Source organism: Corythoichthys intestinalis, chromosome 4, assembly GCF_030265065.1.
Source record: "Corythoichthys intestinalis isolate RoL2023-P3 chromosome 4, ASM3026506v1, whole genome shotgun sequence".
NCBI classification, from domain to species: domain Eukaryota; kingdom Metazoa; phylum Chordata; class Actinopteri; order Syngnathiformes; family Syngnathidae; genus Corythoichthys; species Corythoichthys intestinalis.
Window position 1 is genome coordinate 21,489,619 of NC_080398.1, and position 26,451 is coordinate 21,516,069.

Below are 26,451 nucleotides of genomic sequence, written 5' to 3' on the forward strand. Positions count from 1 at the left end.
TAGTTTCTGTCCTCCCAAAAATACACCGGAATGTTTAATGTCCAAAGGTCACTTTGTGAACATCATACAAACAGTTTTAGTTGTGTTTAGTATGTGACTCCAGCTATCGAATATTTTAGTAATCGAGTATTCGACATAAAATTCTCTCGATTAATCGAGTAATCGGATAAAACATTTTTTTTTTCTTTTTAAGTAAAGAGCAATTATACAGTGCCTTGCAAAAGTATTCGGCCCCCTTGAATCTTGCAACCTTTCGCCACATTTCAGGCTTCAAACATAAAGATATGAAATTTAATTTTTTTGTCAAGAATCAACAACAAGTGGGACACAATCGTGAAGTGGAACAACATTCATTGGATAATTTAAACTTTTTTAACAAATAAAAAACTGAAAAGTGGGGCGTGCAATATTATTCGGCCCCTTTACTTTCAGTGCAGCAAACTCGCTCCAGAAGTTCAGTGAGGATCTCTGAATGATCCAATGTTGTCCTAAATGACCGATGATGATAAATAGAATCCATTTGTGTGTAATCAAGTCTCCGTATAAATGCACCTGCTCTCTGATAGTCTCAGGGTTCTGTTTAAAGTGCAGAGAGCATTATGAAAACCAAGGAACACACCAGGCAGGTCCGAGATACTGTTGTGGAGAAGTTTAAAGCCGGATTTGGATACAAAAAGATTTCTCAAGCTTTAAACATCTCAAGGAGCACTGTGCAAGCCATTATATTGAAATGGAAGGAGCATCAGACCACTGCAAATCTACCAAGACCCGGCCGTCCTTCCAAACTTTCTTCTCAAACAAGGAGAAAACTGATCAGAGATGCAGCCAAGAGGCCCATGATCACTCTGGATGAACTGCAGAGATCTACAGCTGAGGTGGGAGAGTCTGTCCATAGGACAACAATCAGTCGTACACTGCACAAATCTGGCCTTTATGGAAGAGTGGCAAGAAGAAAGCCATTCCTCAAAGATATCCATAAAAAGTCTCGTTTAAAGTTTGCCACAAGCCACCTGGGAGACACACCAAACATGTGGAAGAAGGTGCTCTGGTCAAATGAAACCAAAATTGAACTTTTTGGCCACAATGCAAAACGATATGTTTGGCGTAAAAGCAACACAGCTCATCACCCTGAACACACCATCCCCACTGTCAAACATGGTGGTGGCAGCATCATGGTTTGGGCCTGCTTTTCTTCAGCAGGGACAGGGAAGATGGTTAAAATTGACGGGAAGATGGATGCAGCCAAATACAGGAACATTCTGGAAGAAAACCTGTTAGTATCTGCACAAGACCTGAGACTGGGACGGAGATTTATCTTCCAACAGGACAATGATCCAAAACATAAAGCCAAATCTACAAAGGAATGGCTCAAAAATAAACGTATCCAGGTGTTAGAATGGCCAAGTCAAAGTCCAGACCTGAATCCAATCGAGAATCTGTGGAAAGAGCTGAAGACTGCTGTTCACAAACACTCTCCATCCAACTTCACTGAGCTCGAGCTGTTTTGCAAGGAAGAATGGGCAAGAATGTCAGTCTCTCGATGTGCAAAACTGATAGAAACATACCCCAAGCGACTTGCAGCTGTAATTGGAGCAAAAGGTGGCGCTACAAAGTATTAACACAAGGGGGCCGAATAATATTGCACGCCCCACTTTTCAGTTTTTTATTTGTTAAAAAAGTTTAAATTATCCGATAAATTTTGTTCCACTTCACGATTGTGTCCCACTTGTTGTTGATTCTTGCCAAAAAATTAAAATTTTATATCTTTATGTTTGAAGCCTGAAATGTGGCGAAAGGTTGCAAGGTTCAAGGGGGCCGAATACTTTTGCAAGGCACTGTAAGTATACATGAGGAAACAAAACATTTCACCTAATATTGAACCATTTTCAGACAATCAATGTCTTTACTGTCCATGTACATTGTTGAAAACGGCCAACAACATCTCAGATGGGACCAGGAAAAAAAAAAAAAATTCACTGCTTACACTCAAAAAACTTGATCTTATGATAAAATAAATAAATAAATAAAAAAGAAAGAAATCTTTTTTCTTTTTTCTTACCAAAAAATGTCATTACACTTGATAACACAGGTTACGTAAAAGTTAGGTGTTTTTCCCATGTGTTTCAATTTCCATTTGTGTCTAGCTATTTTTAAGTTGTAGTTACGTTTTAAGTCTAAATAGTCATCATAGGATTTTGAGTTTTGCAGTGTTCAAAATAAATTTATAATACCTGTTGTATACCTGCACATTAGGCACCACTGGTACTTGTTTTATCAATCAATAACTATTGAGCTTAAATTGACAGCATCTCAGTTATCTTCTTTATGTTTTATTTTACACCCTCATCATTATACAGCGCCATGTTTTTTGTCTTTTTTTTGCAGATTAAATAAAGCCTGTATGAAAGGAACATTAGCCACACCTCGACAATAGTCATGATTAATAGAAACCTAGCCCTCCACAGGGCTAACGTTACGTTAGTAAGGTACAGTAACTTATTTAATAGTGCTACGTTAACTTCATTTGCCGGGCGGCAGTATTGTTATGTAAGCGCTGTATTAAAGTGAATACATGAAACAGTGTTCGCCTTGGTCTCCAGCTGCTTTTTCTCGGTGCATTTCTCTTGGCTTTTGTCGGCTTCTTCATCGTTATCTCTATATCCATGCATGGTTGAAATCAAATATATCTGCCATCGCTGTTTTCTTCCAATACGTCAGCACGTTGTCCCGCATTAAAAGTAGTCTAGGCAAAACGTGATGCTTAGAGCTGACAAAATTAAACGATTCCTCGAGGCGAACAAAATTTCAATCAATTTCAATCAATTTTTAAACTTGAGTTACTCGAGTATTCGTTTCAGCTCTAGTTTAGTAGGAGGCAAGATTTGTAAAGCCATTCATTGATAGGAACAATCGCTAATGTGAGAGCAGAGGCTGCGTCTTGATATTTTTTGCACTACTGAAGATGACATCATCATCAGTGTACATTTGAAATTCAACATTTACACATGATTTTGGCAAGTCATAATATACATAGAAAATAACAGTGGGCAAAGTATTGACCTCTTTAAAGGTTCCTCCCACGAAACAGGTCTCGATTGGATCTTTCCCAGATTGATATGTTGGAATATGTAGCCAATTTATGGAATAGCTGCAACCTATATTAACAGACTTTAGGCAAGAGGTGGGTTACACCCAGCAACGTACAGGCCGTAATTTAAATTGGAAGTAATTTGGTGTGAAATTGTATTTGTTTTCATTTGCATTGGTTCCGGACTATTTTCCAGCTACATGACTGCAAAAATAATAACTATGAACAATATGCTAACATACTATATATACTGCTGGTTTTTAACCATTAAAAGTACATCAGTTTTTAATGAATTGCATTACATTACCTCTCAGACCGCTTGAATATTCATCGTCCCTCGCTTTCTGTCTCATTCAAGTATTTGTAGTGTGTTCTTTCTACTAAGTAGATAGACACCCTCGACGGTAATGCGGCGGTTAAGTGAATTAATCGTGAATACTCTCCACACGAGAACACAAATGCCAGACATTAAACCCTCTGATGAAGAGGGCTTAAATGGACATTCCTCGCCTCCGGTAATCTTGAACGATTACACGTGTTGGAAGAGTGGCTTTGACTATTTAATAGGTGGCGTCCCATTTTCACGGTACGACATCTATTTCGTCACTCCAAACTGAGGCAGTTTTGGGGGAAACCTCAAGTTCACTACACTCAGCTGATTGCTGAGTACCATTAAGTATTTAAAGAGAGTTGAGGTACTTGCACCTTAAATGGGGTGTGGACTTGTAACCTTTGGGGAGATTGGATGAAGGGTGAAGCCTAATCAGAGCAAGGAAGGGTCGTAAAGGACTTAAGACAAGAACTGCAGGTCAGTCAAGTGACACGAAGGAATGGATAACGAGGGAGGGACGGAAAAATGATCCTGATGTTTAGGTTATACATGAGCGTGTACGAGCCTCATTGGGGATGTTTGCTGGCGACGTGAACGACATCTGTTAAGATGAACTAGTCCATCACTCACTGTTAGACTCTGCCACCCGTCCATCTGCCGCGTTACCCTGCGAGCCGCTGAGTGCATTTAACTGTCCAAATACGAACATTAAATTAGACCTCCTATTTTACAAGCAAGCCACCAACCAGTGGCCATGGTGATTGGATTTTTTCTCCCTTTTTTACGAGAAAGGCGAGCAGATAGCTGCCATGAGTGGTGGAGCTGACCAAATGGACGCTACTCAGCATGCAAATGAGGCCGGACCATAAAGACTAACTTGGACTCGGGCAGGAATGTGACATTTTAGTTGCCATTTACTATAAAGATGAGGGCTGTTCTCTAACAACTGCCATGTGTCCACCAAGCCATCAAGTTGAAGCCACACTGGAAGAAAAATGTTAACCCCTTATCTGACTTGTGTCTACACTGTGAAGAATGTAGGGAGGATGCCGAATGAGGTGCCCGCCACATTAGTTTCGATGCATTTGCCATTTGGCTAACTAGGGCAGTAAAACAAGCCTGTGTGTTCCTTCTGTCATATTTCATTTTGTAAGTAAAATTTACCAATCCATAAACTTCACTATCAGTTGACGGGAAACGGGGGGCAGGGCCGTTCTGTAGGGGCCTATTTTCAAAAACTTAAAATTAAATATTTTCAAAACCAAAGCCGCTAGCGACCTAAAACCAAAACAGACACCTCCCTTAGGCATATATGTGTCTCCATGAGCAGCGGCATTAAATTTAAAGTCGTTCCATAATATGATCCTGATTTAATTATTTTTTTATATAAGTATAAAAAAAAATTAAAATGGCTATAATATTCTCAGATTTTACGCTAGATGCACAAAAATCGTCAAATGCAGAGATAATCACCTATATTTTTGGATCAGTAGCAATATTTAACATATCATTAAGTTTCTGCCCGAAATAGTCACTTCATTTTTTTTTTTTATTTAGTGCAATTTCGACATGTTTTTAACAGCTAATAAATCACTCAATTTTAACATCAGAAACTTAATATTTGAGGATAGGATGCAGAATCGTCTTAATTTTACTCCAAAAAAAAAAAAAAAAAAAATCAAGTTTTGCATTTTTATATATACAATCGCAACTTATTTACGTTGAATCCAAATGTCACTACTGACTCAGCACCACTTGCTTGCTATTTGGCCCTTGTCGTTTTTAGATTGAAATGTTAATAAAATAAAATATGTAACCGAATTTTTTTGTATGGACGCAGTGATGTCTAAATTACAAGTTTTTTTTTTTTTTTTTTTTTTTTTTTTTTTAACCCAAAAAACAGGCAGTTGGCCGAAAATTGCCTGATTATTTGAATGTAAAGTTACGCTATTGTGTGTGGTTACAAAATCCAACACGGCGGCCATCACAATACAAAGAGCTTTTTAAGTTGAAAATTATTATTTATAAATGCGTAAATCACAGAATTTTTATAGATATGAACCAGAGGTTGCGCTAGACTTTTTCGTTGTCTGTCATTTTGACTGACAGGGTCATAAAAATCCGGTCATTATCTATTTTTACCCGTCACTTAAATTTTTAAAATGTTAATAATGACATATTCAATAGTATTTAGTTTTCATTCATCTTTAATTAATATTCTGTCCAAACAAGGTTAACAGAGAATCCACACCGTGCCATCACACATCAAGCAGCTGTGCGTTATTAGCGCCTAGCTTGCGTTGAACACGGCTTTTTAGGAAGGGTCGGACTTGACAACAGTCATAAAAAAATAAAAATAGGTTTGAGGATAAGCCTGAGAATGATCGTTTTTTTCTCTGCTCCATATAAGCAATATTTCAACATTGCTTACACGGCCGAGAGTCGGGTCAAACTGCTCGTATGTGTGTGTGACATGCACGAACAGTGCGTGCATGCTATCGATCCATATACTTTGAATATAAACCTGTACAGGGATTATTCATGCCTGTTATTTGTGTCCTCTTTTTAATAAGCAAAATAGAATATCCCTGGAATGACGGATGACAGCCAGCATGTGTGATTGTATGGTCATTTGTTTTGATGCTTCTGTGCATGCGAGTCGTCTTGCTCAGCGCATGTCGGACTGCGAATTAGTGCGCAGATATGACAAAAAATCGGATTCGTGCATTAAGACCTGTAGTATGAACGTAGCCATAGGCTTGTTGCTGTTAAAAAGAGGACACAAATAACAGGCATATATAATCCCCGTTTAGGCTTATATTCAAAGTATATGGATCGATAGCATGCACGCACTGTTCGTGCATGTCACACACACATACGGGCAGTTTGCCCCGCACTTCGACACCCGCCATACTACATTTGCATCGAAATATCCGGCGGGGGACAAAAGGAAGAAAGCATGTCAAGAGCTTCTTACAAGAGTGCAAGCTAGTCGGTAGCAACTCCGTGTTTGGACCAAACAAGGTGACTGTAATTCGGCTAGCTTTGCTGGCGCTTTAGCAATTGTGAGAAACGGGAAGCCATTCACAGATGGGGAGTACGCCAAAGCATTCATCCTTGATGTTGCGAATGAATTTTTTGACAACTTTTCGGATAAAGACAAGATTATTAAACGGATAAAAGACATGTCCCTGTGAGCAAGAACTGTTCACGATCGTACAATCATGATGTCAAATCAAACTGAGGCAACGCATGAAGGACATAAATTCGGCTCCATTTTTTCACTTGCTTTGAATGAGTCAACGGACGTAAGCAATATATCACAGTTCAGCGTGATCGCAAGGTATGTTGTCGGTGACACACTACATGAGGAAAGTGGCAGTTTTGGCTATGCAAGGGACAACAAGAGGGGAGGATTTATTTGAGTCCTTCATTGAGTTCGCTGAAGAAAAAATCCCTATGGACAAACTTCTTTCGGTGTGCACTGATGGTGCTCCATGTATGGTTGGAAAAAATGGAGGATTTGTGTCGTTTCTTGGTGAACATGAAAAGAGACGTATCCTAAGTTTCTCAATACCTGCATGACGCTTAACTTCATCAAGTATCAACCAGACTACAAAGCCATCAGCAAAACCATGCAGCACCAGAAGTCACATTAATGGTAAGAATACTCATCATTGATTAGCAACAGCATAACAATGTTATTAAAAAGAATTCAGAAACTTATTGTACTTTAAAAATGTTGAAATTACATAAAATGCACACATTACTCGTATTTTAAGTTTTAAACATATTGTATGGCTTTCACGGAATTACATTTTTAAAAATGTGGTGTTTATGACCCTCTCAGCCAAAAAGGTTCCCGACCCCTGCCTTAGGATATTGTAAGTAAATAATGGTAAATAATGGTTTGTCTACTTTAACAATTAGCAATGTATGATGCATCGCTAATTGTGATCACCGTTCAATAATCGAATCGTAGTACCCTGAATTGTAATCGAATCGAATCGTGGGGTGCCCAAGATGGCAAACCCCTAATACAATCACACATATTTGTTCATTTTACCTGGTTTTATTCATTTTCATATTGCTTGGCATATTTGCTTGGAGTATATATTGTGGCTAAACATTTAAGCTAGAAATGAATGAGAGCTTCTCAGCTCCATTCCTGCAGCAAGGCCATTGTTGCTGATTTTGTTGTTGTTGTTGTTGTGGTACACAGCTATTTTCCACTAGGGTGAGTCTCACAGGTTCCATCGTGGGGTTAACTTGTGGGCTGACACCAGCCTTTCTATTTACATATGCATTATAAAAAGTGTATGATTGCCGGAGGTCGGGACTGAATCTTCTCGAAGGCATCATCGTGCACTTGGGAACTGAGGTCCAGGCCTGCATTGTAATTGTTCATTTCTTAATAAATGTGTTTAGCTTAGGTGTTGACAGTTTTCCTTGCTGCTCCAAGATTGTGTGTCGTCATCGTCTATCATTTGGGAGAATAAAAAAAACCGTAACCAAAGAAGGTTGGCACAGTAGCTCCACCTGTTACGAGAGGGGAAAAAAGAGCCAGAAAGTAATGCAGTTGGTTGTATCATGAAATAATCAGCATGTATGAGTGCAACGCAGCATAGAACAAATGAGCGGGCAATGTACTACTGCAATGTAACTTCTGAGAATGGAAACTGCATACCAAACCGAACTGTACTGCTTTGTGGAAATTGGGCCTAAAACATCCATCCCCTCCGCCTCCTCAGTTTCCTCCGTTTCTCTATTAGTTTCCACCCCCTCACCTGCCACATTACATAGCTTTATTAGTTTATCCGCTAGCCTCTCCCGCGCACACAAAAACCAATATCTACATTGCAGTGTCGTGACGAATGAGGCTGCAAGAAGGCCTGCCAGCGGTGCATCAGGAGACGCTGTCCCCCCGGGCGACAAAGCCGAAACAAAGAAAAGGCGGCAAAATAGAGGCGTCAATATTGAGTCCTTCCCCGGGGTATTTAAAAATCTATAGACATCGAGCCGGTGCTGTATTGTTGGGTTGCCTTTGTTATTCGCCACCTTTCTTGTCGTTTCGGCTAACAAAAAGAAAATTGTTGCGTATTTGCTGTCTCTAATTTTCTTTTGTTGCTGCTTCATCTTTTCAGCGTCATCTATTGTGCGGCGTTCAATGGTGTCGGTTAACTTGCTTCTAACTTCATGAAAAGGTGTTTATTCTCCTAGAAAAGTTGCACAATTCTTCACCAAAAATATCGACTCCAAACAAAAAATATCAAAGAAGACGCTAATTACACGTTCTTGGATAAAGAATGGATGAATGGGAATAATTTGTGTAAACTTTTACTGTAACATAATACCGGTAGGCTCATTTTAAGAACTACTTGCCCAGCTTTTCACAACACTACAAAACTTTGACGAGAGGTTACTGATAAGAAGACGAGGAATTTAATCTGCCAACTCAGAATCGAATTTTTTTTTTTTATTATTTGTAATGTGATGCCACTTAGATGATACACTTAACCAGGGGTGAAGGTTGGCCAGAACGGTCAGGAACGCAGTTCCGGTATAAGATTCAGGTCAGGAACGCAGTTCCGGTATAAGATTCAGGGCAGGAACGCTGTTCCGGTATACGGTGCTTTGATTCTGGCAATATGACGACAACTGTCAAAACGCTATGTAAAAAAAAAAAATACAAAACTGCCACACATGCATTTCATCTTCAAAAAGAAAACAATTTACCAACATCAGATTTACATTCACAAGTGTTAACAACAAGCATAATAAAGGGCTTGTGCAGCGCAATCAGTTTCCACCAATATTTATTACCGTATTGGCCCGAATATAGACGGCCCTGATTATAAGACGACCCCCTGTTTTTCAAGACTCAAGTTTGAAAAAAGACTTTTTGAACACCAAATTAATTTATGTACAGAAAATAATTACAGTACATCCGAAACAAATGATTACAACAATATATTTGAGAGAAAAAGCATGTTATTTTGCCTCATTCAAATCTTAATATCTGAACATTTAAATATGTAAACTAAAGTGCAATCACATTCGTAAATGAATGGCTTCTGGTTTTTGAAATGGAAATAAACCAATCTATTGTGATAAAATAACAAAATTGCAATAACTGCATTAACCAATAAAGTGAAGTCTAACTGTAACTGTAGTCTTGAAACAAATCTGAATAAGGAAAAACAATGCAATAAAATAATGCAAACTGGTTAAACTAAATGCAAACTGGTTAAACTAAAAAGAGTAGCTGAGATCTGTCATGACAGAACATCGCTTCAATGATATCTGGCGCCATCTAGCATTGCGAATGGGGAGGGTAGCTGAGATCTGTCATGACAGAACATCGCTTCAATGATATCTGGCGCCATCTAGCGTCGTGAATGGGTATAATGTCTAGACCACGAATATAAGACGACCACCTCTTTTTCAGTGTTACTTCAATGCAAAAAACACCGTCTTATATTCGGGCCAATACGGTATTTATTTTATTCCACGGACGGCATGGAGATTTCCCCAGCTGCAGCAGTTATCTGAGTCTGACGATGACGAGTCACATCAATGTGCTAATGCAGGCAGCAAAGCAAATCGCCTGGACTCATTTATCCATTCAATTGGCTGACATACTGACATGTGATCACCAGAGATAGTTAGCTCAGATTGGTTCAAATGAGCATGTTTTCTGAAACAGCAAAAAAAAAAGAAGTTTGTTGAATTGATGCGACAAAAATGGGCAATGCAACAGAAAATAGATCAAATCTTTAAGAGCAAGGCAAGAGTTGGGAGGCTTATTTATCATATTTAGTTTTATTTGCTCTGATGGGGAGGTTCAGAACATCTGTGCACAATATGCACTTTGGACTTATATTTGTTCATTTATGTTAGGCTACTTATTCATTTCCGTTTGATTTAAAAAAGTCAATGTTTGCGCGATCTTCAAAATATATTCCATTTCACTCTGCATAATATACGTCATTTGTACTTATTTTTCTGAATGTATGTTACTTATATCTTTATTATTAAAAAACACAACAAAAATAAAGGTTTACATTAACTTCAATTTTAATACACATCCTATGTTCTTAAGTAGTTAACAGTTGGCATTTAATATGTGAGGAACATATAGTAAGCGGTCTACAAATGGACGCATACTGTAAACTGAAATCTGTTTTTTTTTTTTTTTTTTTTTGCACCGTTAATAAAGGTTTATTACTGAATGCTGCTATCAAATTTCACCATACCTATACAACAAGAGTATCACTATTAGAAGTCATTGACTCCCCACTGATTTTTTTTTCATTGTTTTGCATATTGGAGATTGTACATATTTTTCAATCCATTCTATGTGTTGCGTTCTATTTTATTTTATTCTATTCTACGGTGTTCTATTATATTGAAAATCACTGAAAAAATACAACTATGAATGGAAATCAGTTTTTGTATGTGTTATAGAAATAACTGGCCAAAACAGTTTTCTTTGCATTTCAGTAGTTTTGACACCCCCACCCCCAAATATGACAAAATAAATAAATAAATAAAATTAAATAAAAACCTTCATGTCGGGGGGTTCCGGCAAGAAATTCTAACCACTTTCACCCCTGCACATAACATTAATCAGTTTGGCGCCTTCAGTAGTAAAGTAAAATTGACACTAACAATAATAATACTGATTGTTTCCTCCTTCTTCACCTCCAGCCCTGAAGGATGACCGCTTCCAGATGGTCCTTTTCACGCAGCGACTGGTCCGCATCACGCTGACCAATGTGAGCGTCTCGGACGAGGGCGGCTATTTCTGCCAGCTCTACACGGACGCCACGCACCACCAGGTGGCCACGTTGGCCGTCCTGGTTCCTCCGGAGACGCCCGTTGTGGAGGTCAAGCAGGAGGCCGTTGAGGGTGCCGAAGCGGAGCTCAGCTGCGTGTCGCAGCGCAGCAAGCCTGCCGCCACCCTGCGTTGGATGCGCAATGGCCGAGAGATTCCAGGTACAGTGATGGTGCCACAAATGCTCAGATGGATAGTTAGAATTTTAGGGAGGCTAACATACTCTTAATATAAATATGATTACGTTTCCTAAGTCCAGTCTACATTCCTTTATGTTGTGTTATGCTGGCTTACTTTATCTTGTGTCATGTTATATTGCTTTACGTTGTCGCATTATGTTGCGTTCCATTTTACTGTGCAGGGTTTCATTGTGTGGCACTATTGTACGTTAGTATGTTGCATTATGCAACCCAAAGATGTGTGTGATGCATTTTTTAACTACTTTTTGTTGCGTTAGGCTGTTACTTATTGTTAGGTTACCTTGTCATAGGTCGTTTGATGTTACTCTGCTTTTTGTTGGGCTTCTTTGCGTAGAGCTACTTTGCCTGGGGATACTTTGCATCGCACTCCTCTGCATTGTGCAACCTATTGTTACGCTACTTTGGGTTATGCTGCTTTCTATCCTATTCAGTATGGTTCTGCTGCTTTCTATCCTATTCAGTATATGTATTTTAGTTAGTGGGAAAAAAAATAGGAATTTATAAAAGTACTACGTCACCGGTAGGCATATGCTGGTATGGGATTCTGACGGTATGAACCTTAAGCCAAAATATCACGGTTTCACGGTATTGCAATTATAGCTCTAAAATATGTTACTTTGAGATATCTGGGTTTAAAAAAAATAAATAAATAAAAAACTATTTTACATTGAACAGGATTTTTGTTTTTCAAAACATATTAGCAAATTGGAACATAATATTATGTTAAGTTAAAATAAATTTTAAAAATAACAAAATATTCTAAATAAAATTCAAATAAATGCAAATGCAGTCCTTTAGGTGGGCCTAAACCTACACCCACAGCTCAACATTATTACCATCAGAACAAAAATAATTTAGTTATTTCCCATAAAAATCACGTTTGTATGACTCTTATCATGTTTACATTATACACACTCTCTCTTTCTCAACACAGACAGTTACCAGAGAGAAAAAAACACGTTTTATCACCGCTAGACATGCTAAACACGCTGTCGTTAACTGTCGTAGCTGGTGGAAAACGTTCATGACAGTGTTTACTAACCTTTAGTTTTGTATGAATAGGAAATCATATTGGAGGTATTGCCTCCTCGGCAGCCAACCTCCACGAACATGTTTTACATGCCGGTTGGCCCTCTTCCTCTAAGCCGCGGCTGTCTGTAACTTTTCTTTAGCCGAAGTATTCCCAAACCAGCGATTTCGTTTTCTTCAATGGGGGGAAAAGTTCAGGAGTTTCACCTCCTTCAGCCATCTTGTAGAACAGCTGTCACTGAGCAATAACTGGTGGGGGAGGGTTGAGCCTTGCAGCTGCAAGCGAGGGATTTCTCCCTGCATTTTTGGGACATAAAAAATAGCTAATACTAAGGGTGTAACGGTACATGTGTTTGTATTGAACTGTTTCGGTACATGGTGCTCTGTTCGGAACGGAGGCATACCGAACGAGTTTCTGACGTAATGTAACCCTTACTTTACCAGGCTGTGAGTCGATCGGGTTACAGTTTCTTTGTGTTGATTATATTTACTCCATCTTCTCTACTATAATGAGGACCAACACGGTACAACGGTATAACCCAGAAACGTCAATGGCGCGACAACGTGGCCGCCGCGACAACTCAGTGAAACGCTGGCGTTAAAGTCAATCAGCCAATGCACACCAGTCGCAGTGCGGCCGCGTGTTAGACACGTCCCAGAAGCGGCTCAACGCGACGCACGCGAAAAGAACGGCAGAGTTTATTATTTGACGCGAGACGCGATCCTCCTGCGTCAATACTACTACCGGTAGCTAGGATCGGGCAGACCGGGAGTCACTCGTGTAAAAACTAAATATGCAATCGTAACCCACTTTTTGAGTCCATCAGATCTCTTGAGTGATAGATCGGGGCACAGTTGACTTGTCTTTTTTTATTTACTGCCATCTTCTCTGCTATTATAATAACCAACACAGCCCCGTGTTCAATACAAAACCCGCCTACCATAACAAAACAAGTAGGAACTAATATTCACATAGGAACTAAAGTTATACAACATAAAATATACAATATAAATGAATACTACATCACATTTGTAAAATATAAACACATAATGAAATAAATAATAGCCCATTTAAATAAACTAAATTGAAATGAGCTAAAACACCTGTAATTAAATAATAAGAATAATACACAGATCCTGCTTACACAATTAAATTGATTAATTTCTGTGTGGCGCTTTAACTTTTGAAAATCCACCAATAAAGCTTTTGAAAACCGTTCATAAGGAAAAAATGATTCATTTAGGCATTTCATTTGTAAAATACATAATAAAATCTTTGTCATTGGGATTGCTTTTTTCTTTAGCACAGGACTTCTTTATTCTTCTTTCTTTCAGAAAGAAAGCTGACCAATACGCGGGTGCTGAAAGGCAAATTGTTGTTGAATTATCTTTAAATACCCGCTACTTTATGAGCAGAATTCTAGCTTTGTATAGGCTAATGTTCCTATTGTTGAAAGCACAAAGGTGTGTAATAAACAACTAGCACATTTATGTTTTGCATTTTATTTTCTTATTGTACCTAAAATGAACCGAACCGTGACCTCAAAACCGAGCTACGTACCAAACCGAGATTTTTGTTTACCGGTACACCCCTAATACCAAAGGTACGGTATAACACACATTTTTGCGGTTTTGAAACTTTGACGTTTTCATACCACGGTATACCTTGCAACCGGTAATCCGCACGTCTCGTCACCTGACTACAGAACACACTTTAGCTAATCTTCAAACTATTGCTTGGTACCAGATGTTCCAGATCCTATAGATTTTGAAAAATGTATTTGACTTGGGCATACCATACCACCCCTTCATTCATGCATCTGAGCCTCTCTGACGCATATGTGTTCCAATGATTTATAATATGAATACTAATATTCATAATTTCCATGAAATATAAATGCTCAAACCTTGCTCATCTTGCTCTGTTTCATCAGTCCACTAGTGCTCAACCACTCTACTGTTGCGACCTGCTGCTCTCCTTCAGAACTCATCCCTCACTCCAAATACTTATGCTTCTTCTTCTTTTTTAACCTCATCTCTTTCTTCCCTCATTCGGGCAGGTGTCGTCTCCCAGCAGGACAATGGCAAGACCGTCAGCGTATCGAGCACCATCCGCATCCCTGTCGAGAGGAAGGACAACGGAGCAGCATTGAGCTGCGAAGCGTTCCACCCGGCGCTGGGCAACCTAAAGAGGATCAGACACTACCGCCTGGATGTGTTCTGTGGGTATCAGAGCTATTGTTATGCATACATTGATTAAATAATAGTTATTAGGGCTGGGAATTGAGGATTAATTTCCCCTTCATGCTCTTTTACACAATAAAACTGTTCATGTTTCGACAAGTTTTGTTTCCTGAGAACAAAGCATTTACACATACACACACACACACCTACGTATTACTCAAAGTTCCGAACTCAAACATGAGTCATTATCATTATTTCCTCGTCCTGAATGATTTAAAAACATAGATTATTCCATTTGTAACACTACGACAGCACAGCGCGTTGTAGCGTTTTAGCACCGGCAGTAATTTGTGTCAAGAAGTGGAAGCCTCGTTTTTCATTGTTACAATGGAGGCTGTTTATACGCCGTGCAGGATTTGAGCTGACTGATATTCAGCGCTGAAGCCGCCCTCATTAAAAGCCAATACGTACAAATGTTGTCAAGCAGACAGCCTGCGGCCCGGTCGGGGCGCCCGGTCCAGTGGTTAGTGTGATGCGCCATTTCCCCTGTGGTTGAGACTGATAACTTGATGCAATCAATAATTGCCCTTGAATAATCACTGACACTCTCATTATATCAAGACAAATTCTATATCTGTGTTCACAAATCCTGAATGCTAGACAAAAAAAGAAGTTAATTCGTTTTCATGAGATGCTCTTCGACGTTTTTCTTGCTTGACATTTATTGTCATATTGGTATGTCAGCAGCCACTGTTGACATGCCAGATTTATTGTGATTTACGATTATTTTTGTAAAATTGGTGAGGACTGCGACTGGCTGGCAACCAGTTCAAGGTGTACCCTGCCTCCTGCCTGTTGTTAGCTGGGATAGGTTCCAGTACGCCCGTGACCCTCGGGAAGATAGGCAGTTAAAGCTGTAATGTGAAGTAATTTCATAACATGCCAAATAGGGTCACAATTAAAGTAATTAAACATTGTCCAACAAATAAAGCATGAAAAAAATAATTTATATGTTGTATATTTGACAAAATAATTTCCGAAGTTCGAGCCTGAAAGGGGACGAACCCGGAAGTGATACGTCACACCGAGAACAGCGATGGGAGCGCTCCATACGGCCGCCCTACAAAGCCCTTCAAACAATGCTTCAAACAGCGATATAAGTGATAGATCAAGCGCAAGTGAGGAGACCCAAGTTTTTGAAGAGTTGGAGGAAGAGGAGGAGGTTGGAATTTTATGTTGGATCGTACATGTATTAGCCAGACGCTAATCAGGATGCAAACAATGTGCCCAGACTACTGTACCTGACATGGAAAGGAGACAAGACCCATCGAGATTACAAGATTGGTAAGATATAGGCTGTTATTATTTTCATGATTTGAAGATGCAGGCATTTGCACATAATTTTATGTTTTTGTCTATCTGATGACATTGTTTAAAAAAAATAATAATCAGACTGCATGTTCATTTTGGCAGATCCGGCAGCGCTCATGCATATGAAATAATAATATAAAAACGTTGGCGGGGGAGAAGGAGATGAGTCGTTGATGGCTTTCTCCACTTTATTGTGGCAACAATAAGAAAACAAAATAATAGCGGACTGCTGCCACATTCGACTGCGAAGTTTTGCTTCTCGCTCATCTCCGCTTCGCCTCGTACTACCAGCTACTACTACTTCCAGTCCCAGCGTCTCTTAAACGGACCATGCATAGTGTCTTGTTATGAGCGTTTTGTTGACAAAGGTATCGAACACACGACGTGCTTACAACTTTGTTTCTTTATTAACACATGGAGCTAACAGTAGCTGGGGCTTTCGGCAGTAAGTGGCGTCTAATGGCGTGAGGAAGTGTAGTTTTTTCACACAAGCGAACGGATTACAAAGCACCACTTCAGTGTTGTCCCGAGACTACATTTCCCATGATTCACTGCGTGACTTGAGCCGCTCTCTGATTCGCTGTGAGATTGACTTAATGCCAACACGCTCGCTGTCACCTGTCAGCGGCTCTCGCGAAACATAAACTAGAAGGCTATCAAGCGATCACCGTGAAAGAAACGCCGCTACAAATGCAATGCAATGCTTGAAGCATGAAGGTGGAAATATATAAAACAAATACAAATAAATGTGCACAAACTCACCGGCGGTGTAAACCTGCTGCTGTCAACGCTCTGGGAGGTCGCATTTCACAGCATTCTGCCGCGGTCCTCATCGCCAGCTGTTTGCTCGCCATTCATGCTCGTTTGCATTTGATCGCTAATCTGATACACTCCCACTTTTTCGGTGAGGTCTTTTGTGTTTATTCGTTATTGGATCGTTTTTGTTCACCACTGTAAATAAGAGCACTGAAGCAATAGGTGTAAGTCGCCATTTCTGTTCAACCCGTTTTCTCTTGTTTTGTTTAGCGTAAGAAGCTAGGTTAGTGGCAGTCTTTTCGTTGTTCTTTTTCATGATCAGGGTTTAGTTAGCGGGTGGGGTTCGAGTGTAGATTCCTTTTGTTTGTTGTTTTGGCCTTGGCTTACCCTGAAGCCGCGCTTCATCCACATTTTGTACATATTCATTGCGAGTTCGATTGTTGTGTCAAATTTGTGCCACTTGTGAAATTGTGTGGCTCGTTTTATGTTACGCCCTTCGCGAGCCGTCCTTGGGACGTAACACTAGCGAACACAACAACAACTATGCCACGACTATTGCCACGAGTTGGCTTTCGGCTAACGTCGCTAGCTTCTACTGTACATTCCACAACAGTTGGCAGCTCTGCTTTGACAAAGTCATCAGTCATCTATCCAAAAATCATACTTACTTTTTGGCAAATCCTTGATCATAAGCAGACCGGTTAAGGAAGCAGGCATCTTCAAAGTGTTTGCAGCAGAGAAGACTACTCGATGATGGCGTGAAATTCATTCGCTTCGTGCGAATGAAAGATGTCCATTTACGTGCCCTGCTATCCTTTGGCCACTCATACAACTTTTCGTTTGAGTGAGAACGAAACATTGCCACACACCGCCGTGGCATCTTACCGAGAAGCAATGCAACAAACAATACTGTTCTATGGCGGACTTCCCTCGCACTTCCCGGTGTGACGTAATTTCCGAAGATTGCCGAAGAAAAGCATTTTCGTTGTCAAGGGCGTTGCTATGGGTTAAACAAAGAATCTGGAAGGGTTGCGTTAAAAAAAAATAATGAAAATATGCTTATAATTGTTCAGCCATTAATATTATTCAAAAACATGGTTGGCCAACCTTAGTTCACATTTCCCCTTTAAGAAGATGAATGAATGAATGGTAAAAAGAAACTGAGAAGAAGATAACAAGGCATCTCTGTGTGCAATGTTGCAATTTTCAGAAAAAGCAAACTGAACTGCCGATATGAGTTGGAGACAAGTCCATCTGTATTTGTTTGTTTGTTTGTTTGTTTTTTTTTACATTTTTGTGAGATTGCATGCAGTGGTTTTCTAAGAGATTTTTCTAATGTACAGTACGTGGCTTGGCTAGTTAAGCAACACTTTGGAAGAAAATAGGATTTGAGGAAATATGCTTACATAGGCCTTTATTAGACACAGTACAAAGCAGTGCAGTTTGACACCATCACCTCTGGAGGTAATGTTTTATCTAAGTAATTATTTGCCAGTGTATGTATTTTCAGAATTTCACAAACAGTTGAGTTGCTTTATGTTAAATCATGGTTGTAGATCACACTGACTGAACATACAACAGCATCTCTGCATGTTTCTTGTCAAGTCATCGCCTTGAAAACTGATGTCCAAAGACTACACAAGCCACATTTTTTTTTCTCCGCCTTGTTCTCACTTCTGTGAATTTGTTTTCTCTTTCGCTCTTTGGTCACAGTTGCACCAACCGTGAGGATCATCCCTCCTCCTGGCATTTTGCGAGAAGGCGACTCGCTGATCCTGTCTTGCTCTGTCGTCGCCAACCCTCTGTAAGTCCTCTTTGTGTTGCGTTACTCCAAAGTGTACTGAACTGCATACAATGTACCTTACAACATTGAGTTTCATGTGGAGTTAGTGCCCAGTGTGCCATTTATAGGCGAGGGAGAGGAACCTGCTAAATTCCTTTAGATGTACAGTGGTATGAAAAAGTATCTGAACCTTTTGGAATTTCTCACATTTCTGCATAAAATCACCATCAAATGTGATTTGATCTTTGTCGAAATCACACAGATGAAAATACAGTGTCTGCTTTAACTAGTACCACCCAAACATTTATGGGTTTTAATATTTTGATGAGGATAGCATGCAAACAATGACAGAAGGGGGAAAAATAAGTAAGTGAACCCTCTGCCTAAGGAGACTTAAAGAGCAATTGAAACCAATTTTTACCAAACATTTCAAGTCAGGTGTGTGCCCAATCACTGATGAGTGGTTTAAAGCTGTCCTGCCCACTATAAAACACACCTGGTAAGAATTGTCTTGATGAGAACCATTGGCTGATGTGCATCATGGCTCGGTAAAAAGCGCCGTCTGAAGACCGGCGATCAAGGATTGTTGATTTGTATAAAGCTGGGAAAGGATACAAAACCATCTCTAAAAGTCTGAATGTTCATCAATCAACGGTCAGAGAAGTTGTCTAGAAATGGCACAGAGATTGGCACTGTTGCTTCTCTCCCAAGGAGTGGTCATCCACACAAGATGACGCCAAGAGTTCAGCGCAGAATACTCAGAGAGGTAAAAAAGAACCCTTGAGTGTGTGTTAAAGACTTACAGAACTCACTGGCACAGTCCAATATCTCTGTGCATACATCAACTATATGTAAAATTATGGCCAAGAATGGTGTTCATGGTAGGACTCCACGGAGGAAGCCATTGCTGTTTAAAAAAACATTGTTGCTCGTTTAATGTTAGCAAAAAGGCACTAGGACACTCCACAGAAGTTTTGGCAAAATATTTTGTGGACTGATGAAACCAAAGATGAATTGTTTGGGAGTAACACGCAACGCCATGTGTGGAGAAAAAATTGAGAAAATATTAAATGTGATTGTTCACTTACTTATTTTTCCCCCTTTTGTCATTGTTTGCATACTATCCTCATTAAAATATGACAACATACAAATGTTTGGGTATTTTTAGTTAAAGCAGACAGTTTTTTTCATCTGTGTGATTTTGACAAAGATCAGATCACATTTGATGATTTTATGCAGAAATGTGAGAAATTCCAAAAGGCTCAGATACTTTTTCATACCACTGTATACATAAAGATATAAAATATACATATTGACATTTAAAATTCTAAATCAATCTGGGTTATAGCCTTGGTCTGCTGAGATAGAATCCTGCTCCCAATGAACTTGAATGATATAGGTAGTGTTACGAATGGATTGGTTTTTAATATATGTACAATATGTATTTGACATATTTTCACAAAATACTGCAAATAAAAAATGGTCCGACTAAGTAATTGCTGACCTTTAACATCTCTAATTACCCTCATGTATAATTATAACCAGTAAAGATTAATTCACTGAGAAAATACGATCAAGGCTCCTTTATATTTCATGCATTTTAATTGCTCACTAATTACATTTAGTGTTACTTGACTTGCGTTCAACACGTCCAAGGCTATTATGTGATAAACGACATAATTAAATGACCGAACATCGGTGCCTATGCGTGATACTGCTCAAATATCACACATTTATGTTAGATATTGATATACTCATTTCGGGCCATATTCTCCCGTGTGCGCAAGTCTGCATTTATCATATTGATTTGCAGAAATTATCAGCGACAGTTTCTCCACCGCACACACAAAAATATAATTTGTTCTCTCCCAACTTTAAAGTGTGTACGACAGGAGAAAAAAAGTCTTAAATAGGATTATTATGTGAATTAGAATTATATTTTGAGACGATTCGACTATATACAAATATTTAGCAAAGCGCAGATGACGAGAAATTAGTCTTTTAATCTGCCGGTTAGCAACGCCTACCATTATGGGGCTCTAGCGTCCCCAACAGTTGGATGACATCAGCGGAGTCACGATATCATCTGATTTAGTATGCAGCCCATTGAGGGGAGAATTATTCACAACGAGGAAAACGTGACGAAAAGAGCCACAAAATGTCATTGTTTCAGTCTCTTTACTCCAATATTTTTACAGGATATTCTTTTTATCCAAATATTTTTCCACAATAGCTAAATAAATGACATGGTCATGACAAATAACAGTCTTGTGCTAAATGGAATATGAAATAATAAAAATGCATTTATTCAAGACGACATGGCAAAATTACTCCATAATGGTCAAGACTGTCGACTGTCGACTATTTCACATGACGACCGGGTTGTCGATTATCTTCGCTGATCGGCAAACCGCACGGCGGAGAGCAATTTACAGCTCGTTGCCCTGCTACTACAGACAGCAGAGCTCGCCTGGGAAGCAGCTGGACAATGACCGCTGAACAAACCGGCTAGCTGCCAAATGGTCAACGTGAATATGGCAAAATAATGCTTTACTACACGGCGAAGTCGTAAACAGCGAGAGACTCAGTGGAGGAAGGCGGCTGCAGTTGTTGTGCAGCTAACATGTGCAGCTAATGAGGAGAGCTTTTTACATCCCCATCCATGCTCAAACATAAGTAGTCCTTTATTTAAAGAAAGTTTGTAGTGTTTACTTTGTAATCGCTGTATTCGCGGCTATTTTTAACTCAAAGTTGCAATTTCAGATGGGTCAGAAAATTTGACAGAACACTGGGCACACGAAGAGGGGAGTAAGCAGAGTCTAAAATGTGTTACTTTGAGATATCTAGGTAAAAAAAAAAAAAAAAAAAAAAAAACGTTTTTCCATTGAATAGGATTTTTTTCCCGAAAACATATTAACGAATTGGAACATTATTATAATGTTAAGTTAAAATCAGTTTAAAAAAAAAAGAAAAAATTATATATATATATATATATATATATATATATATATATATTCTAAATAAAATATAATTTCAGTCCTTTAAGTGAGCCTATACCCAGAGACACAGCTTAACATTATTATCATCAGAACAAAAATAATTGAATTATTTTCCATAAAAAGCATGTGCGTATGACTCTTATCATGTTTACATTACACACACACTCTCATTCTCAACACAGACAGTTGCAAGAAAAAAAAAAACACACACACCACGTTTTACCACCGCTAGACCAACTAAACACGCTGGAGTTAACACGTAGCTGGTGGGAAACGGCAGTGTTCATTAACATTTAATTTTGTATAAATGTGAAATCATATTGGAGATATTGCTTCCTCAAAAGCCACCCTCCTCAAACATGTTTTACATGTTTGTGGATTCTGACATGTTTGCTTACTGACACTGAGCAACAGCCGGTGGGGGAGGATTGAGCCTTGCCTGCATTTTTGGGACATAAAAAATATCTAATACCCAGAGGTGGGTGATAACGCGTTACATTTACTCTGTTACATTTACTTGAGTAACTTTTTGAGAAAAATGTACTTCTAAGAGAAGATTTACTAAGCCATACTTTTTACTTTTACTTGAGTAGATTATTGAGCAACTATTTTCTCCACCAGAGGGCACTCATACTCTTTGGAAGATGATGCTTCATTTGTGTCTTTTTGTTTTCTCTCGCCGGAATTCAGTGATTTTTGTGTGTGTGTGTGTGTAATATTTCTGTAATGGGTTATTGTACAGTATCGTTACAACAAAAGTTTATATAGATAAGTTTGTGCTGAGAGAAAAAAAAATGCCATTGTTTAGAAAAAAAAAAAAAAGCAGTTACAGTGTTACTCATTGAGTATTTTTTTCGCTGAATGATTTTTTTTTTCTTGAACTTCAATACATTTTTTGAATGACTACTTTTACTTTTACTTGAGTAATATCGGTATGACGGAAAATTTTTGCATTTTTTAAACCGTGACGTTTTCATACCACGGTATACCTTGAAACCAGCAATCGCCACGTCTAGTGTTGACATGACATAGGTGATGAATAGAGTTTATGACCTTCAGCAAAGGCGGTGGTAAAAAAAAAAGAAGAAAAAAAAGAAAAGAAAAGAAAAAAAGTGGTGTTTTAGTGTAAATAAAGATGTAATAAGATCGTGCCCGTGTCTGAGACAAAATAATAACAAAAATAACAGTCTTGTCACATTCCAAACAAAGCTCATTTCCCGCTGTGTAGGGAACAAGTATTGGTATTTAAAGCTCTTAAGGCTCCCCAGTTGATGGTCCCACTCTCTGGGCTGCTGATCCACTCTAGTGCCTCCCCAAAGCTCTAGGAAGCCAATGTATATTTTTGTTTGATAACTATTCATTTCCCAAACTTTTTAAGACACACACCTTTCAGAACTGGCACACTTAGTTTAAAGTTAGACCTTTCAATTCCAGTGTTTTAGCTATTTTGCCCCATTTTTATTACAAAAAATGTGTGTTGTAATTTACCCCGACAGTACACTTGAATGCCGTCTCCATCAACCGCAAGTGGGGATTCAGAATCCAAACAGAACTTGCACATTGCACATAAAGTAAATTCCTGATTCTATTTATTTATTTCACAGTGGGTTTTTTTTTTGCTAGTATTTACTGTAAATATTAGTATCTTGAAAGAAACTAAAGAACCTGTGCACCACTGTTTAGATTCCCTGCTTTTGTGACACCCACACTTAATGAACTGGGTTGGAGGCGTTCTTATTCATGTCCAACCTCGTACCTCCTTCAACATTCTCACTGAGTAGGTACAATCCACTGAAAAGCAAATTATTTGTCTTCTTGTTAATGTTTTTTTTTTTTTTTTTATCATTATTATCATTATTTTCTGCATGTTCCGGTACACAATGCGTCATTATTATATCAAGCCCAAGGTGCAAGCTCTATTTGTGAATTCCTGGTTTATCTAACACCCACACTGAGTGAACTGATTGTGAGAGGCAAACTGACTAATGCCTAATCACGCACCAACTTCAATATCCCAATAGAGTCAGGCGCACCCTGCTTGAATTCTGTCTCTCGATTTCCTATTTTTGTAAGTATTTGCTGCATGTAATTTTTCATGCTAGAACGGATTACTTTTTTAATCTTGGAATCCCCCTAGAGCAGGTGTGTCAAACTCATTTTTATCATGGGCCATATCCTATATCCCGTCTTATTTGGGGAGTTTTTTTTAGATGAGGGTGAGGTCAAGATGAACAACTTTGTACGACTGTTTAAGAGACGTGTCTGTATCAACTGCCTCAAGGACGATTAACACCCTTGTACCGTGAGATAAGACACCACTTGAAGATACATAAACAGCGTGTTGAGTAAACAAGTTGATTCCTCAATCCCACAGCCGATCTGTGCTGTGTTTATTTCCACGACAGTAGTTAAGGATTTTCTCTGAGAGCCGCTTTGAGAACCTTATAAATATATAATCACCTCATCATGTACATGTAATTTTATTGTTATTACAAACAATATATTTGTGCAGCAAAAATGACAACAAACCAAATATCCGGTTCAATGTTCGATTCACGATGGAATGCTTGAAATTTCTGTACAAAAAAAAAAAAAGTAAATACAGTGAAGTTGCTGTTAGTACAGATTTTCTCCCAGTTATAAAAAAGCTAATTAATTGACAGTAAGTAGACAGGCTTTATTTGATCTTCATCTTACCTTGAATTTGAAACTCTTACCTTTTATAAAACCTTTCTTTTAAGACAACCACACTGAGATGAGTGGCTGTAAAGAGCAAATTGACTTACAACAAGAGGTGGGAAACTTTGGACACCTAACGATTCGATTACGGTTACGATTCAGAGGCTCCGATTCGATTTTAAATCAATTATTGATGCACCACAATGCCCCCCCCCCCCCCACACTTTTAATTTATTGTACACTACTTCCAAATTGTTCAAAAATCCTCAGTACTATTTCAGTATCAAGTTAACCGTAAAAAACAGTAATAAAATACTCAAGTCCCCATTCTGTATCGGCAGCTTTAAACTACATTCAATTAATTTAATGTTGTGAATCAACCGTTAAAGTTGTTAAAATTGCTCCCATTATTCCATAATTTATTTTTTTATTTTTATTTTTTTTTAGATAAAAAGTAATTAGGTTCGCTACAACAGAGCCTTTCTAGAGAAGTGTACTGCTTTAAGATGGCAACTGTTTACTAGCGCGTGAAAGTGTCATTTTCGCATCTAGTTCTTGGTATATGATCTAACAAGGCCGTCGTCTGTCATTTCACATCTAGTTCTAGATATATGTGATATCTACCATAGCCGTATGTTGCCGTACAGAGGCGTAGCAAGGGTCCCCGGGGGCCCCAGGCAACAAGCAACATGGGGCCCTTCGAGCGTGTGCAAGTAAGTTGGACTTGGAGCAATAGAAGGAAGAGTAGCAGTCAGATTGGCCCTACAACCCACCAAATTCAAATTATTCTGTAAAAACCACTGATTGGTGGACTACCGACCAATATGAGTATTAAATTTGCTAATAAAATTGTTTAGGATTATTTTGGATGCATATATGTTATATCTTTGTTATAGAGTATTCGACGAGGAATACGATAGACCCATTAATAGACTTTTTGGGATAAATCATCATTTGTTTAAGTAGTCACATGAATAATGAGGTGGCCTGTGAAAATCAGCGTAAAACAACTCGGCAAGGACTTTCCAGAGAGTACTTGGTGGGTCACTCTTTAAACAATCATGTGGTATTAATAGCTGATTGGACTTTCTTAAACATGTATAATCAGCGTGACATGGTTAGTGCTGATTGGGATTGATAACAGAATCATTAGAAAATCTGCCAAATGATTCCATGCTATTGAAACACTCCCTACACTTGTCGCTGCAACAGTGCAGTAAAGCTGCATGTGTTAAATCTGTTGGCCCTCTGGGGCCCCCTGCTGGCTGGAGGCCCTAGGCAATTGCCTGGTTTGCCTAATAGGATGCAACGCCTCTGTTGCCGTATGTTTGTAGCAACTAGCAACTGGGCGCTATTTGTAGCGGCTGACGGCCACAGTCAGGTATTATTGTTTTTTGTTTTTTAATCCAGCGGCATGAGTTGAGCATGATATTTACTCTCGGTCCGTTCCTCATTGCGTCCTGAAGACCGCGCTGACTGTGTTTTATTTCCACTTTACCTGGTATAATCCAGTAATCGGCATTTGGATGTTTGTGAATCGTTCTCGAATCTTCCACGGCCGAATCGCGAATAATCTAAGAATCGGAAATTTCGCACTCCTCTACTAACAACTAACCATGCGTCACCTTCAAGATCCCGACAAAGATGGCATACCCCACTGGAAAGCAGATTCCTCTTCCCGCTTTTAAGCCAATTTGGGCTGTAAATGTCTTTTTTATACCGAATCAGATTGCATTCCTGGCAACACTGCCTGAAAAGTGGTAATCATTACAGCACAACAGATTACACTTTAAATCTTGGGCAGAAGATGCTCCCTGGATAGGCAGACTGCCATTTGAGAGCCATTTGCTTTTGTGACACCCACGCTGAGTGGACTGCTTGTTGGAGGCCTGTTGAACCATGACTTAACACATCTCCAGCGATGGGCAGCACTCCATTTGAAAAGTGATTCCTCAACCAACTTGTCGATTTTCCAGTTTTTAACCAGATTTGACTGTGATTGTGCAATTATTCTACCCACCGATCCTATTGAGATACTCTCAATATCTAAAGGAGACGCTTACACGTGCGCCTCCAGGGCACACCACCATTTGCGAAGCCTGCAATGAGCGGTCTGGCTGTGAGAGGCATATTGACTAAAGCCTCTTCTAAAGCTTTGTAACGCATGGTCAGGGACACTCGCTCTGTGTGATGG

At 39.1% G+C, this 26,451-nt stretch overlaps 1 protein-coding gene across 5 annotated transcripts in view; it reads left to right on the forward strand.

The window, feature by feature from the left end:
* cadm4 (cell adhesion molecule 4) overlaps nt 1-26,451 on the forward strand; it is a 468,758-nt gene that overhangs the window by 372,192 nt on the left and 70,115 nt on the right. For all 5 annotated transcript variants that reach the window (XM_057833338.1, XM_057833339.1, XM_057833337.1 and 2 more), the window contains exons 3-5: nt 11,130-11,417; nt 14,546-14,707; nt 18,510-18,600. In XM_057833338.1, coding sequence (XP_057689321.1) covers nt 11,130-11,417; nt 14,546-14,707; nt 18,510-18,600 — 541 coding nt within the window. The remainder of the gene's footprint in view (nt 1-11,129; nt 11,418-14,545; nt 14,708-18,509; nt 18,601-26,451) is intronic.